The sequence below is a fragment of the Medicago sativa genome, chromosome 8 (assembly GCF_051527215.1).
Source record: "Medicago sativa cultivar Bolivia chromosome 8, Bolivia_mono, whole genome shotgun sequence".
NCBI classification, from domain to species: domain Eukaryota; kingdom Viridiplantae; phylum Streptophyta; class Magnoliopsida; order Fabales; family Fabaceae; genus Medicago; species Medicago sativa.
In genome coordinates this window covers 62,576,824-62,593,605 of record NC_140756.1, presented here as the reverse complement: position 1 = coordinate 62,593,605, position 16,782 = coordinate 62,576,824, and the positions used below count along the sequence as shown (strand labels likewise).

At 32.9% G+C, this 16,782-nt stretch overlaps 1 protein-coding gene across 1 annotated transcript; it reads left to right on the top strand.

The window, feature by feature from the left end:
- The first annotated feature begins 6,596 nt into the window (after positions 1-6,596).
- LOC146900318 (protein trichome birefringence-like 2) lies at positions 6,597-9,887 on the top strand. The gene is made up of 5 exons (XM_085733886.1): positions 6,597-7,459; positions 7,820-8,012; positions 8,108-8,298; positions 9,025-9,183; positions 9,266-9,887. The coding sequence occupies exons 1-5, from the start codon at positions 6,750-6,752 to the stop codon at positions 9,606-9,608; spliced, it is 1,596 nt and encodes a 531-aa protein (XP_085590012.1). The 5' UTR covers positions 6,597-6,749; the 3' UTR covers positions 9,609-9,887.
- Positions 9,888-16,782: the final 6,895 nt, after the last annotated feature.

Genomic DNA, 16,782 nt, shown 5'->3' with positions numbered 1-16,782 from the left:
CCCCTAGGGACTAAATTGACTTAAAATGACTTCAAATGCAATTCTTAAAATGGATTTTGACATGGAATTGAAATAAGGACTTATTCAAACCATTTGAAAAGACTCAAACAACTTTCAAGGACTAAAAGGAGTTTGAGTGCAGGAAATGACTAAAATACCCTTTTTCATGAATTTTGCAAATGACATTGAAACAAAATGCAGAGAGATATGCAACTGCTCAGAGACAATTCAGATGACTTGTAATGCAAGAAAAAGTTTTGGATGACTTGAAATGCAAGAAAACATGGACAAATACACAGTTGAAAAGATTTGTAAAGCTAAGTTGAGAGATAAAGCAGAGTAAAATGTTAGTGTAAACAATAGCAAATTGGCAATTCTTCAAGAGTAATAGACATGTATCAAAGATGAAAGAGAATTTTGAACAAGTATTTTTAGGTCCAAGATTAGGGTATAACACACTCATGTTCCTACATGAAAGAGTTGAGATGGAGGGGAAACTCTAGTGGTTGTTAACCTTAGTTGGAACTTGACTACTCAATTCAACTACGCAAATTTTAGACCCTTGGCATTAACATGTGGTTGTCCTTTTTTATTACAAGGCCAACCACTACAAGTTTTACCATTTGGTCATTGCCACTATGAGGTCACTACAAGAAACATTACCTTTTGCCAGGGGCAAAATCCCTGGGAAAAGGACAGAATCCCTGGGAAAAGGGACGTTTGTGAGGGAATTTGCCAGGGGCGGAAGCACTGGCAAAACCGCTCGTCGCTAACATTTTGCCAGGGGTTACACCCCTGGGAAAAAAACGAGGGGCTAAACCCCTGGCATATGGCCTGGCTTTGTCCCTGTCATAACCCCTGGCATATTCCCTCACTTTTTTCTGCAACTGTGCAGTCTGCTCTGACTGACGCACTGACTGACTGATGGATGGTCAAATCATATCAGATTTTGCCAGGGACATGCGAGGGGTTTAACCCCTGTCAAATGGTATATTATTTTTTTTAAAAAAAAATGTTTTATTGAATAAACTGGTTTTTTTATTAATTAATTAAATGTTTTAAAAATAATTTAATTAATAAAATGTATTTAAATTAATTAAAAAATCGATTTTTTTAAAGTTGTTTTTGAAATATAATTATTTGTTTCAAAAATCATTTTAATTAATAAAATTTATTTAAAATAATAAAAAATAAATATTTTTTTTTAAATATAATTAAAAGACATATAATTAAAGAAACATCATGTAAATAACATCCAACATCATCAACATATATCATTCTATAACATTTATTTATTTGAATTTCGGAAAAAAAAATAACAGTATATATTATTATACAATTTTTTCTCTAGCTTTAACATTTTTTCTAATATATTATTTTCTTTGACAATTTTTTTTATTAAAAAAATAGAAATTTTTTTGCTCAATAAAAATAGATCATGAAAAATTAAAACATCATATATATAAAAAAAACAAACATCATGTATTTCAAACTACTAATAAATTTGAAAATATCATATATATCAATTGTATTTAGAGGTAGATAAATAATTAATTTGTTGAAGCTTGATGAGAAGAACAAATCCAAAACCAAAAAAAATCCAAAACCAAGCTTAGCAAGGAACCACATGAGGAGGTCAACTTGGACATTGATACAATACAAAATATATATGTTAATAAGTAGCTAGTAAAGCATAAAAACACAAAATATAAGAAGTTATGAGAGATTTACCAAATTAGAGAAGTTTATTGGTGTTGAAGAAGAGTAAAGTGTATGAAAGAATGGAGTAAAATTTATATGCATGACTGGAGGAGTAAAATATATATGCAAAATTTTTTTTCTAAGTCTCAACCATTGAGAATGTGAATGACTACGGTTTGGATAGAATGGAGTAAAATATATATGCATAGAAATAAACCAGGGGTAAACCGAGGGGCTACCCCTCACATACTTGGTCAAATCTTAGCAGGTTAGGTGACAGCTATGTGTGGCAGGCCAGCTTTTCAGCTTTGCACAGTGCATAGTCAAGTCAGCTGGACTTGGGCCAGTGATTCACGGCTTTATGCAACAAGCGAGGGGCAGCCGTGTTATTTTCCCTCGGTTTTGGTCTGAAAAAGCTGATGCATGTCAGCTTGTTTGAATTTCACTTTGGCGGTTTTTTTAAAGCCAGGGGTTATGTATTTTTGCGAGGGACAAACCCCTGTGTTATTGCAAGTGGTCCCAGCTTTCCCCAATGTCGTTTGTGAGGGGTTTTTCTTGGCATTTTCCCTGGCAAATTTGCCAGGGGTTTCATGTCCCTGTCAAAATCCTTGGCAAATTGGCATTTTTCGGGGAAATAGTCACTTTAGTCCCTGAATGGGAAGCGATTCGTCAATTTAGTCCCTGAATGCAGAGAAACTTCAAAATAGTCCCTGAATGTAAACTCTGTTAGTCAATTTCGTCCCTGACGTTAAATAGGTCTGTTAACGATGACGTGGCGGCTGATGTGGCAATATGATAACTGCCACGTAAGATTGTGACTTGGCAAAACGTAAACACGTGGCAAAACGTAGTCACTTTAGTCCCTGAATCGGAAGATATTCGTCACTTTAGTCCCTGAATGCAGATAAATTGCAAAATAGTCCCTGAATGTAGACTTTGTTAGTCAATTTAGTCCCTGAATGCAAACTTCATTATTCAATTTAGTCCCTGAATGTAGACTCTGTTAGTCACTTTAGTCCCTGAAATTGACCATGCAGTGACTGTTTTGCAATTACTCTTCATTCATGGACTAAAGTGACGATTCCTCTCCCATTCAGGGACTAAAGTGACTAATTCCCCATTTGTTGCTTTGAATCTTCAGCTTTTTCAGCTTAGATTGTTGCATTGGACATAGAGGTCCACTTATGTTGGCCAACTTCAATCGGTTTGATTTCATAGTTCTCATTATGTGTGACCTTATCTCCTCTAATAAAGTCACAATCGGTTTCGCTCGGTATTTCAAAATACTTGAGTTAAACCCCTCACAAGTATTGTTGCATACATTATCAATCTTAGGATCAATACTAAAAAATGGGGAATTAGTCACTTTAGTCCCTGAATCGGAAGAGAGTCGTCACTTTAGTCCCTGAATGCAGATAAATTGTAAAACAGTCCCTACATGGTCAATTTCAGGGACTAAAGTGACTAACGGAGTCTACATTCAGGGACTAAATTGACTAACGAAGTTTGCATTCAGGGATTAAATTGACTAACAAAGTCTACATTCAGGGACTATTTTGCAATTTATCTGCATTCAGGGACTAAAGTGACGAATCTCTTCCGATTCAGGGACTAAAGTGACTAATTCCCCAATCTTACGTGACAGTTATCATATTGCCACATCAGCCGCCACGTCATCGTTAATAGACCTATTTAACGTCAGGGACGAAATTGACTAACAGAGTTTACATTCAGGGACTATTTTGAAGTTTCTCTGCATTCAGGGACTAAATTGACGAATCGCTTCCCATTCAGGGACTAAAGTGACTATTTCCCCGCATTTTTCTTGTAGTGGGTGTCATTATCTTATCTAGTCAGTACACATCATATTCTTTATTCCTCGTACTACCAATGATTGATTCTAACTCTTAGAACTTAGCCTTTAAGCAATGATAAGCGAGGACCACACGAGGTTGTACAATCGTATGACCACTTCGGAAGATCCACCACAATATATCTTTAGACCACATCCTAACGATGTATCTTCATACTTCGCCAGACTTCAGTTCCACGTTGTATCTCTATGTATATCTAGAGCATTTCGTCAACTTGATTTACAAAACATCCACCATAAGCATTGATAATTTAAAACGACTAACTAATACTAAAAACTAATTAAAAACATAAATTCCTAAATAGTCACTAATTATATATCATAGGTCATGCAATTACTCAACTTCTAATAAATTTTGGGGGATAGATGCAATATAATAACCTACAAAATTGTCTGTTATTAGATATGCACTTCTTGTGCTTCATGGATGAGAATGAGAATGGATCCTCTCCAGTGACTGGAGAGTCCAGTTAAATCTCAATCTTTAAACAAAAATAAATACTTGAAAATCTAAATGCTAAAAAATTGAAATTATGAGAGATAATAAATTTAATGGTGTAGATTCCCACACTGCAGAAAACAGGAGAAAAACACACTGGAGGAAATCCCCTCCCGATGAGAATGAACATTAATTATGGACTTCTTATAATAGTCATCATGAAGTGCTTTTGATGTCAAGTCTAAAGTTCCTTTTTATTGAAGAATTTTGTTCATCAGATTGACGTGGGATCCACTTTTGATCTTATATTTCCTTAGTCAATCTTTTTCTTCATTTTGATGTGTCCATGAGATGCTTTTAATCTTATTATGAAGTCCTTCATATCATTCTATAGTCCTTCTTAGCACTTGATGTTGTTATGATTTTTGTTTCTTATTATATCCTTACATTTGTAATATCATGTTCTAAAGAACACTAAAAGAAATTTATTAGAAAATAACACATATTAGAATCTATTTGATCTTTATGTTTAATTAAGTTTGTTTTCATTAAAACATTAATTTGCTATTACTTTGAAATACAACAATCATATGATGTTTTTTAGTGTTTAATCAAGTTTTTTGTGTTTATTTTACAACTTTGTAGATGATCTAGAATGAGTTTCACATGTTATGAAACTCATCAACAAGAAGATGAGTAGAGATGAATGAGAGAAAGAGAGAAAATAAGAGTACTCTATTATCTTATGAATGAATAATATATGAGTTAATGGCATGGTTCAATAACTAATGAAATCATAATATTTTGTACTGTATAATTTTAAATTTGAATGCATGGTCCCACGCAAGTGCACTCCAACGGGCAATGTTTTACTCCCTCCGTTTCAAAATGAGTGTCGCTTTGGCCAAAAAAATTTGTTTCAAAATGAGTGTCGCTTTCAGTTTCCAATGCAATAATAACTTTTTCTTTTCAATTGTACCCTCCAATTAATACTCTGCACACTACTTCCAAAATATTATTTTTAAAACTAACCAATAGTTAATAAGGATAAGTACCCTCCAATTAATACTCTGCACACTACTTCCAAAATATTATTTTTAAAACTAACCAATAGTTAATAAGGATAATTTGGTAAAATAACCATTCTTTTTCTTTTAATCATTGCATTTCTTAATATGTGTGTAAACACCTAAAACGACACTTATTTTGAAACGGAGGGAGTATTACATTTCGAAAACAGCGTGCTCTTAAGTTATGAAATTTCATCAAAACTCACAGAAAAAGTGCCCTGCAAAGCTTGTGCAACAACTTACACGTGCAATTCATCACTTGGGAACACTGGCGGTGCAAAACTAACACCACCGCATGCTCGCCGTTTGCATCAACATCACTGACATAAAAGCTTCTTGCTCTCTTCTTCGCCACGTTTCCCTTCTTCAACAAGCTTCTTTATGAAATTTTCTCATTTATTAGTATTTTAAAACTTTTATAGTAACATTGATAGTCAAAAAAAAAAAAAACTTTTAGTAAAATTTTGAATTTTAGACCTATTTATCATTATTTTCGACTAACATATTTTTTTTTTTTATTGTATTTCAGTTATCTAAGTATTTCATGAGTGTTATAATAATTGAAAATATTTTACCATTAAAATCTATATTCGAAATCATTTATTTAATAATCATGTAAAAACTCGAAGAAATATCTCTTGAGATAGGGAGTATCAACTTTACAGTATACCGAATAATAAGTACTCACATCGATTATATTTATAAGTCAAAAGATAATTTTTTATATTCATTAAATAAATAATGTATTTGACCTATATATAAATGAACCTAAAAAATTATTTCTTACTTATAAATGTGATCGAAGGGAGTAAACATTAAACAAATAGCACCATATTTTAAACACATCTCAAGATTGATTAAAATCTATTTTCCTTGACAAACACGAGTTAAGAGCAAAAATAGTATGCACCGTTTACATTTTTTTTTTATTTATAAAAATGAAAATGGACGTATCAACTAGTGTCTCGGAGACCAGTTAAAAGAAATAAAACATGAGAAATTCTTGCATTGGTCTCTCACCTAACACCTCATATTTAGTCTTAACCAATGAAAATATGACACATCATTTAAATTTAATGGAGTTGAACTTTCACTTGCATATCTTGGTAATGGAACTGCTTGAAAAAATGGTTGAACATGATCTAGAGAGACAAAAAAAAATTGATTTTTTAATTTTACAGTTTTTTAAAAGGTTGTGTTAACTTGTGCCTTTAAAAAACATATACTTTTTCATCGAAAACAATAATTTCTTTATTTTTAAAAAGTTAATTTTATCATTTTTTTACTACTTTTTAATGTAATATTTCGATATTGATTTTCTTAACCAGTGTTTCTGGTGTACTTTTAACATTTTTTAAATAAAATTAAAAATTAAAAAAGTGTAATTATGGCTGACTTAAAGAGGCATTTACTATTTTAGAGGTAGTCTCTTTTTTTTTTTTTTTTTTTTCCTTTGACGGGAATTAAGAGGTTGTCTTTGTCATATATACATGTGTGACATGTTTAACATTGTAATGAAACAGTTGTCACACTATACAACTTTGTGAACTAGTAGCTTCTTCAATAAGGACACAGTACTCTAAGCCTTGAAGAAGTACATGATTCAACCTCTAAGGTTTTTCATTGTTCACACAACCCAAGATTGCATGCATGTACTTTTTTCACAATGGATTCAAATAGATTCTCATTCTCAGAACCATTTTTAAAAACTAGAAGAAAACTATTTTCTGAGTTTTGTTTATGTGTTGGTGCTTCTTTGCTTTTGTGTTCTCTTTTTTTTCTTAGTAATTCCCTTAAAGTTCCTAAAAATTCAGTCTTTCTTTCAGTTTTCAACAATTCTAACACAAATTCTTCTTTAGTTTCACACCCCTTTTCTTTTAATAGTACTAATCACTCTTGTGTTTATCTGAACAATGCTTCTGAGAATTCTCTTAAGAGAATTGAAGAAGAATGTGTTATTGTTGGTAGAATTAGTGAAGTAAATGTGTCAAGTGTTGGAGATGAACTACATGGTGACATGAAGAAGAATTCTAGTTTTGTTAGTCCTAATGTGAAGAACAATGTGAATGTGACCAATGATGCTTCATACAATGGAAATAGTAGTATTGTTGAGGGAAGGAATGAAGAAGATTTGGTTAAGGATAAGAATGTAACTTTAGTCACTCATAGTGATGACCAAATGGAGAATAAGAAGGTTGGTTTATATGATAAATGTGATATCTTTGATGGAAAGTGGGTAAGAGATGATTCAAAGCCATATTATCCTTTAGGTTCTTGTCCCTTCATTGATAGAGATTTTAATTGTCACCTTAATGGGAGGCTTGATCTTGAATATGTAAAATGGAAGTGGAAGCCAAATAAATGTCACATTCCAAGGTATGTAGATGATTAAATATTTTTCACTAACAACTTTGAAATGTTATTATTTACTAGTTAAGGAAGAATATTTGTATATAAACTTATGAAGATGTAGAATAAGAAAGATATGATATTTATTATAGCAATTAAGTTTAGGGATGAAAGGCTTCTTCTAGTGAACATAATGTGAAACTTGAATAACAACATTGTGTAAAAGGGTTTGAGTTTTACTATTTATGTAGTGTTGCTAACTTTGCCTATATTGTATGGAAATGCATTGATTTGAAAAATGTTATAGTTCAATAGTATTGTAAGTTTAGCATTTTAGGCTCAATTTTGGTTTGAAGACAATTATTGATGTTATGTGATACCTATCAGTTTGAATGCAACTGATTTTCTCGAGAGGTTGCGCGGGCAGAGGCTGGTTTTTGTCGGAGATTCATTGAACAGGAATATGTGGGAATCCCTTGTTTGTATCCTTCGACAAAGCCTCCGGTACAAGAAACGTGTTTTTGAAATTTCAGGGAAAAGGGAGTTTAAAAAGAAAGGTGTCTATGCTTTTAGATTTGAGGCAAGTTTCATGTTTTTTTCTACAACATTGTGTCAAGTAAGAATCTTAATGTAATGGTATTTTAAGATACAATTTATTTTGGTTTGTTTTTTCAGGATTACAATTGTTCAGTGGATTTTGTTGCTTCACCATTCCTTGTTAGAGAATCAACTTTCCAAGGCAAAAATGGTTCATTTGAAACATTAAGATTGGATTTGATGGATCACACAACTTCAAGGTATCAGGATGCGAATATTATAGTCTTCAATACAGGCCATTGGTGGACACATGAGAAAACATCAAAAGGGTTAGTTCAGTTTTAGTCCCTATTTTTTCAATAATAATGTTAGAATGGCAAATTCGGCTCCTAAGTAATTATGAAGATAAACACTCAAGAACGCAGCGATTGATCATGGATTCTGACCAATTATGCCTACATCGCTAACAGCAAAGCGTACTTGTCTTTTATGTGTTACAATGTACATAACTTTATCAGAATACTACTGTCTAGTTTGCAAGTTTACCTTTGTTGTTAGAGACAAGAACAACTCGCTACACTTTAGCGTCTGCCTAATTATCAGCGAATATGTGTCCTACTCGAAACATAATTAAAGTGTAGGAATCCTATACTCGAAACATAATTAGGACCCAATAGGCTCTGATACCATGTAACGAATATCGAGACCTAACTCATCCCTACAAAACCGGCTTGTACGGTGAGGAGTGCCTCCTCTTTATAAACTCCTCTTGAATCCTATCTATCCGATGTGAGACTAAATCCCCTCGAGTGTTCGCCGCTAACATTAAAACCATAAATAGCAATAAAGCTACCAAAAGAAGAATAAAGAACAATATAAATTTAGCACAATATCAACTTTGAATCCTACACACCATATTATCATGTTTGCAATTTTTTCATGTGAGGTTGCTTTATTAATCAATATATTAAATACTTTTTCATATTCTGCCATATATTGATTATTGCTTTTGTTCCTAATAAGCATATGAATTAAGGTTTCTGATATTGTTACAGAGAAGATTATTATCAAGAAGGAAACCATGTATATCCAAGACTCAAAGCTTTGGATGCTTATATGAGGGCTTTGACCACATGGGCTAAATGGGTTGATCGAAAAATTAACGCCAATCATACGCAGGTTTTCTTCAGAGGATACTCAGTTACTCATTTCTGGTACTTTTCCCTCTTCCACAATTTTTTTTTTTTTAAATATTCATCTGATAAACCTTAATGTTTAAATTGTAATGCCTTGTAGGGGTGGACAATGGAATTCAGGTGGACAGTGCCACAAAGAAACTGAGCCAATATATAATGAAACTTACTTACAAAAGCATCCTTCAAAAATGCGCGCCCTAGAGCATGTCATCCAAAATATGAAAACCGAAGTGATATATATGAACATAAGTAGACTTACAGATTACCGAAAAGACGGACACCCTTCTGTATACCGAAAAGATTATAAGACATCAGTGAAGCAGAACTCTTCTTCGCTATACGAAGATTGCAGCCATTGGTGTTTGCCTGGAGTACCAGATACTTGGAATGAATTGTTATATGTCTCTCTCTTAAAATATGGAAAAGGGACTTGGAAAATCTGAGATGAGTTTCTTATAATCATTCTGCAAACCAAATTCTGATTCTTCGTGCATTTTCCATTAGTGTTTCCGATTATAGTTTGATTAGAATGACAATTTTTTCCAATGATTCATAGGGTTGTATTGTAAAAATGTATACGTGTGTATGGTGTGAGAGTTGATTTGGTTTGAGATATTTTCTTGAGGTGCTAAGCTTGTAATAGGAGATGTAGTCTCTTCATGTCACTAAAAGAAAAAGATGAAGTTACAAGATTCTATAACAGGTTCAATATTCATCTACTTAGTGTAAAGAAAATCAGGGCCTAACTCATCCTTACAAAACCGGCTTGTACGATGAGGTATAAACTCTTCTCGAGAATCCTATGTTGGTCGCTAAATGCAGGAAGCCCAACGATAGACCAGATAGGCTCTGATACCATGTAACAAAAATCGGGGCCTAACTCATCCTTACAAAACCGGCTTGTACGATGAGGTATAAACTCTTCTCAAGAATCCTATGTTGGTCGCTAAATGCAGGAAGCCCAACGGCTCTGATACCATGTAACAAAAATCATCGGGGCCTAACTCATATAACAGGTTCAATATTCATCTACTTAGTGTAAAGAAAATCAAGGCCTAACTCATCCATACAAAACCGGCTTGTACGATGAGGTATAAACTCTTCTCGAGAATCCTATGTTGGTCGCTAAATGCAGGAAGCCCAACGATAGACCAGATAGGCTCTGATACCATGTAACAAAAACCGGGGCCTAACTCATCCTTACAAAACCGGCTTGTACGATGAGGTATAAACTCTTCTTAAGAATCCTATGTTGGTCGCTAAATGCAGGAAGCCCAACGGCTCTGATACCATGTAACAAAAATCATCGGGGCCTAACTCATCCTTACAAAACCGGCTTGTACGCAGGAAACCCAACGGCTCTGATACCATGTAACAAAAATCATCGGGGCCTAACTCATCCTTACAAAACCGGCTTGTACGATGAGGTATAAACTCTTCTCAATCGGGGCCTAACTCATCCTTACAAAACCGGCTTGTACGCAGGAAACCCAACGGCTCTGATACCATGTAACAAAAATCATCGGGGCCTAACTCATCCTTACAAAACCGGCTTGTACGATGAGGTATAAACTCTTCTCAAGAATACTATGTTGGTTGGGTTAAATGCCCAACCAACGATAGACCAGAACCAATAGACCAGATAGATAGACCAGAACCAATAGACCAGATAGGCTTTGATACCATGTAACAAAAATCCGGGTCTAACTCATCCTTACAAAACTGGCTTATACAATGAGGAGTGCCTTCTCTTTATAAACTATTCTCAAGAATCCTATCTATCCGATGTGGGACTAAATCCCACCGAGTGTTGGCCGCTAACACTTAGAGACCTATATCATTATTTGGGTGGTACTAAAATATTGATTTGAGTCTATGTGACAGATCATTTGCTGAAAATGAAGATGCAAGATTTGAGTAAATGGATCAATTACTATGTCATGCACACAATGCATGAAATCTAAATCCTACACCACATAGCAACCATAAACACATGGAAAGAAAACACTTAGATACATAACAATTAAAGAAACATGAATGATCACAATAACTACCTACTTACTCATCTTGCATAAACTGAAGAGAAAACTGGATTCTACTCAGCTGCAAATTGAGTAACATGAAACATCACAAGTTGGTAGCTTCTCAAAGGAACAGCATCTTTGTCTATTACAATATATATTCTACTCAAAGAAGAATCACAACTGAATCATACACACATACATATAAATAGCCATAAGGACCTCTAATGCGGTCCATCGCCTTTTTGTGACTTGCCGGTTTACCAACCTATAGCCAAAGCTTCTCTTCCTATGGAGAACTAAGTACATGGTAAGAATCACACTGAGTTTGACGAAATCACGGTGGCACCATGATTTTGTAAGCACACTTTGATATGACATGTCAAACTCAACGTGAATTCAAACACGCGCTAATTAATTATTCTTTACTAACTACCTTCTTCTAATTCTCCATATTCTCCTTGTGATCATTGATCATAGAAACCAATGGCTAAGCTTAAGCAAACTATTGAAGGTGGAGAGTGTGAAGGGTCATTGTAAGGACCCTTTCACACAAATTCTCCATTCTTCTTTTAGGGATCATAAATAGATTTTTGCCAACAAAGATTCATCCTTAAGCTAAAAATATTTCAGGTTCTATATATAGATTGATTTTGTAGGATTTTTCCAAAATGGTTCTATGGAAAAAGATAGTGGTGAAGTTAGTTTCTGATCATTGCTTTAAATAGTTGATGATTGAGAAGTGGTTTCACCTATTCATTATCCAAATATATTATTATTTTCCTTTCTTTTTTGTGATAATATTATTTTCCTTTCAAACATTATTAAAAGTTGCAAAGTAATGAGATAATATTATTGCACAAGTGTCCATTAGAATATATTAATATATAAAAAGCATTGTTGGATTTTATTTACAATTTTAACCTTAACCTAAGTACCTAACCTTTTTTTTTTTAATTTCATTTGACACTAACCATCACTAGAGCCACTTCATTGATTTTTTTTCCCTATTTAGTATTTATGTTGTATTGTATATAGTTTGTATGACTCTACTATACTGAGTCATCAATTTTATTTAGTTCATCAAAATATAGCAGTTGGAAAATCCAGTTTTTGAAATTAAACAAATTAAAAATATGTTTTTAAACTATAAATTCTCCATCACATTAGTCTCTTCTGAATAATTTCAAAGATTAAATTGACTGACTCAAAAGAACTGATGTAATTGTTAATTTTTAATTTCTTGAATCATTTTGTAATTTTGCTAATTTCATGAATAAATTGTTACTTCCCTATAATTTTAAAGAGCAAAATATTGATTCACTCGTATTCAAGCCTTTATATAGTCCTTATCCAAAAAAAAAATCTTCATGCGCAATCGACAGCACACTACATGTTATTTATTTTCTTAGTAGAAAAAAATTAGAAAACTTGCAGTTACATGTATTTAAATGAAATCAGTCATATTCACACACACACACACAAAAAAAAAAAAAAAAATCAATCATCAATTTGAGAGTGACTGGGTTATAGTATACCTTCATCAAATTATCTTTAAATAATCTTCCCTATTGATTTGAGAATAGACACATAAATTAATCACTGTGTCACACATTGAATCTAAATAAAAAATATGTTATCAAGGTTCGCATAATATATAGCTACCTGAAATTGTTGTACTATTGAAGGATATAAATGTCAATATAATAATGAACTTTAAAACATTGTTACCAAACCCTCCACTTTTCATTATTGGATGTTTCTTGTGTTTCATATAGTGAATCCACTAGTTGATTATTATCAGTCATCCCCACTTTGCTTTCAATGATATATATCATCTTAATCACCCACTTCTTTCATTCTTTTTTTTCATCAGCCATGCCAGCAATGCTACTCTATATGTTATATGTTTCTCTCTTAAAATATGGAAAAGGGACTTGGAAAATCTGAGATGAGTTTCTTATAATCATTCTGCAAACCAAATTCTGATTCTTCATGCATTTTCCGTTAGTGTTTCCGATTATATTTTGATTAGAATGGCAATTTTTTCCAATGATTCATAGGATTGTACTGTAAAATTGTATATATGCATGTGCATGGTGTGAGAGTTGATTTGGTTTGAGATTAGTCTCTTCATGTTACTAAAAGGAAAAGATGAGGTTACAAAATAGTATAACAGGTTCAATTTTCATGGAGACTTATATCATTATACTTTGATGGTACTAAAATATGATTTGAGTCTATGTGACACTGACACATCATTTGCAGAAAATGAAGATGCAAGATTTGAGTAAAACGATGATTAAAATCAACTTTTAATAATCTACATCATTGATTTGAGATTGAATGACCAAGATCAATTACTATGTCATGTACACAATGCATGAAATTTCAATCCTACACAACATAGCAAATATAAACACATAGGAAGAAAACACTTAGATATATAACAACAATCAAAGAAACAAATGATCACAATAACATGAAACCTGGATTCTACTCAGCTGCAACTTGAGTAACATGAAACATCACAAGTTGGTAGCTTCTCAAAAGAACAACATTTTTGTCTATTACAATATATATTCTACTCAAAGAAGAATCACAACAGAATCATACACACATACATATATATATATAGCCATAAGGACCTCTAATGCGGTCCATCGCCATTTTGTGACTTGCCGGTTTACCAACCTATAGCCAAAGCTTCTCTTCCTATGGAGAACTAAGTCCATGGTAAGAATCACAGTGAGTTTGACGAAATCATGGTAGCACCGTGATTTCGTTGAGCTCCTAAGTGTAATTTTTGTCAAAAACACAATCGCACACTCTGATATGTCAAACTCAACGTGAATTCAAACATGCGCTAATTAATTATTCTTTACTAACTAGCTTCTTCTGATTCTCCATATTCTTCTTGTGATCACTGATCATAGAAACCAATGGCTAAGCTTAAGCAAACTGTTGAAGGTGGGAGAGTGTGAAGGGTCATTATGAGGACCCTTTCACACAAATTCTCCATTCTTCTTTTAGGAATCATAAATAGATTTTTGCCAACAAAGATCCATCCTTAAGCTAAAAAAAATCAGGTTCTATATATAGATTGATTTTGTAGGATTTTTCCAAAATGGTTCTATGGAAAAAGATAGTGAAGTTAGTTTCTGATCATTGCTTTAAATAGTTGATGATTGAGAAGTGGTTTCACCTTTTCATTATCCAAATATATTATAATTTTCCTTTCTTTTTTGTGATAATATTATTTTCCTTTCAAACATTATTAAAAGTTGCAAAGTAATGAGACAATATTATTGTACAAGTGTCCATTAGAATATATTAATATATAAAAAGCATTGTTGGATTTTATTTGACAATCTTAACCTTAACCTAAGTACCTAAGCATTTTTTTTTTTTTGAAATTTTTTCCCCTTTTATATATTTTTCTTTACTGCTGTAAATTGGAAAAAAGAAAATCAAGATCCCTACCCTAATTTGATAGTCACAGCTTCCCTATTTAGTATTTATGTTGTATATAATTTATGTGACTCTACTAATGTTATTTTAAACTATAAATTCTCCATCACATTAGTCTCTTCTGAATAATTTCAAAGATTAAATTGACTGACTCAAAAGAACTAATGTAGTCGTTAATTTTTTTATTTCTTGAATCATTTTGTAATTTTGCTAATTTCATGAATAAATTGTTACGTCCTTATAATTTTTAAGAGCAAAATAATGATTCACTCGTATTCAAGCCTTTATCTAGTCCTTATCCAAAAAAAAAAAATTCTTCATGTGCAATCGACAGCACACTACATGCTATTTCTATTCTTGTAGAAAAAAAATTAGAAAACTTGTAGTTACATGTATTAAATGAAATCAGTCATATTCAAAAACAAAAATAAAAAATAAAAATGAAACTGAAAGCAATCGATCAACTTATATTATACCTTAATCAAATTATCTTTAAATAATCTTTTTCTTAAGAAGCTAAAATGGATTAAATAACCAAACATTTAGTCTCTCAAGCATAATTAAGGAGTGTCTGAGGAGAACTAAGGAAACAAAGTATCTCTTACGTCAAGTTTACTAAAAAAACCAAGCGTTATAGCCAAATAGCAAACACGCTTAGAAACACAGAGCTACTGAAACAAATTCAAACTAAATAACAACTCCCAAACATAAAAGAGGATTAAGCCACCATGTGTGGTAATTAAAAGCAAAATTAGGATGATGTGCCTTCAACCACCAAAAAGATTGGAGCTTAATTTTATCTAGAAGCTGATTAATAGAATTCTCCGTTTGTTGGAAGACTCTAGAATTCTTGTCACGCCAAACAATTCAAACACAAGAGAGCCATATCATGTAAAGAGCAGAAGAAATGGTTTTAGAGAAGCAACCCCACGATCTGAACTGAAGGATGTGGTCATGAACATTAGCTGGTTTGACTAAGACAAACCCGAGCCAAGTATAAAATCAAACCAAATTTGACCAAATATTCGCAGTGCAAGAATTGATGGTCACTATCCTCTTCATAACCACAACCGTCTGAGCAAAGGAATGCATTTTGTTGGAGTACCCTTCTCATGAGTAAGTTGTCGGTTGTTGGAAGGCGGTTACGTAATAAGCGCCAAGCAAAAATGTTGACTTTTAAAGTAACCTCTTTGTGCCAAAAGATGGAAGTATGATTATTATGTAGAGATTGGTCTCTTGATGTAAGATAATTGTAAACACTAGCAACATTGTATCTTAGAGAGGGATGAAGTTGTCAAGTCCAACTGTTACTCACATCAGCCTGCAAAACAATTGGTAGTAAAAGCGCACAACAATCACTCTCCAATTCTTCCTCCCAATCAAATAACCTCCGACGCCATTTCCATGTCTCACCGCCCTCCCCCAACCTAACGAAAACATGTATGCCACAGTCGCTAATTTGTTATCGGAGAGATAAAAAAGACGACTGAATATATCTTCATTACTGATTTGAAAATAGACAACACAAATCAATAACTGTGTCACACATGGAATTTGAATCCAAAATATGTTTTCAAGATCCCTTATAATATATATATTTTTTTTAGAGGAGATTCCACATAATATATATCCACCTGAAATTGTTGCGTTATATAAGGATATGGATGTCAATATAATGAACTTTAGTAACCAAAAAATACAATGAACTTTAAAACGTGGTTACCAAACCTTCTACTTTTTCATTTTTGCTTGACTTTTCATTATTGGATGCTTCTTGTGTTTCATAAGTGAATCCACTAGCTGGTTGATTATTATCATTCATCCCCACTTTGCTTTCAATGATATATATCATCTTAGTCACCCACTTCTTTCATTCTCTCTTCTCATCAGCCATGCCAGCAATGCAATTCTATAATAGCCCATTTTTGTTTTTTTCTCTTTTCTACTTTGCAACGTGTCGATAAACCTTTGCTTTTGAGTTTGAGAATCCACATTAGCCATGAACAATGTACAACTACTAGTTTAACTTGGTTGATGGGAAAGTTTATTTTAAAAGGAAGAGTGAGAAGTTTTAATATCAATTAAAAAAATCATGGTTGAGATTGAGAACTGGAGATTACGATGA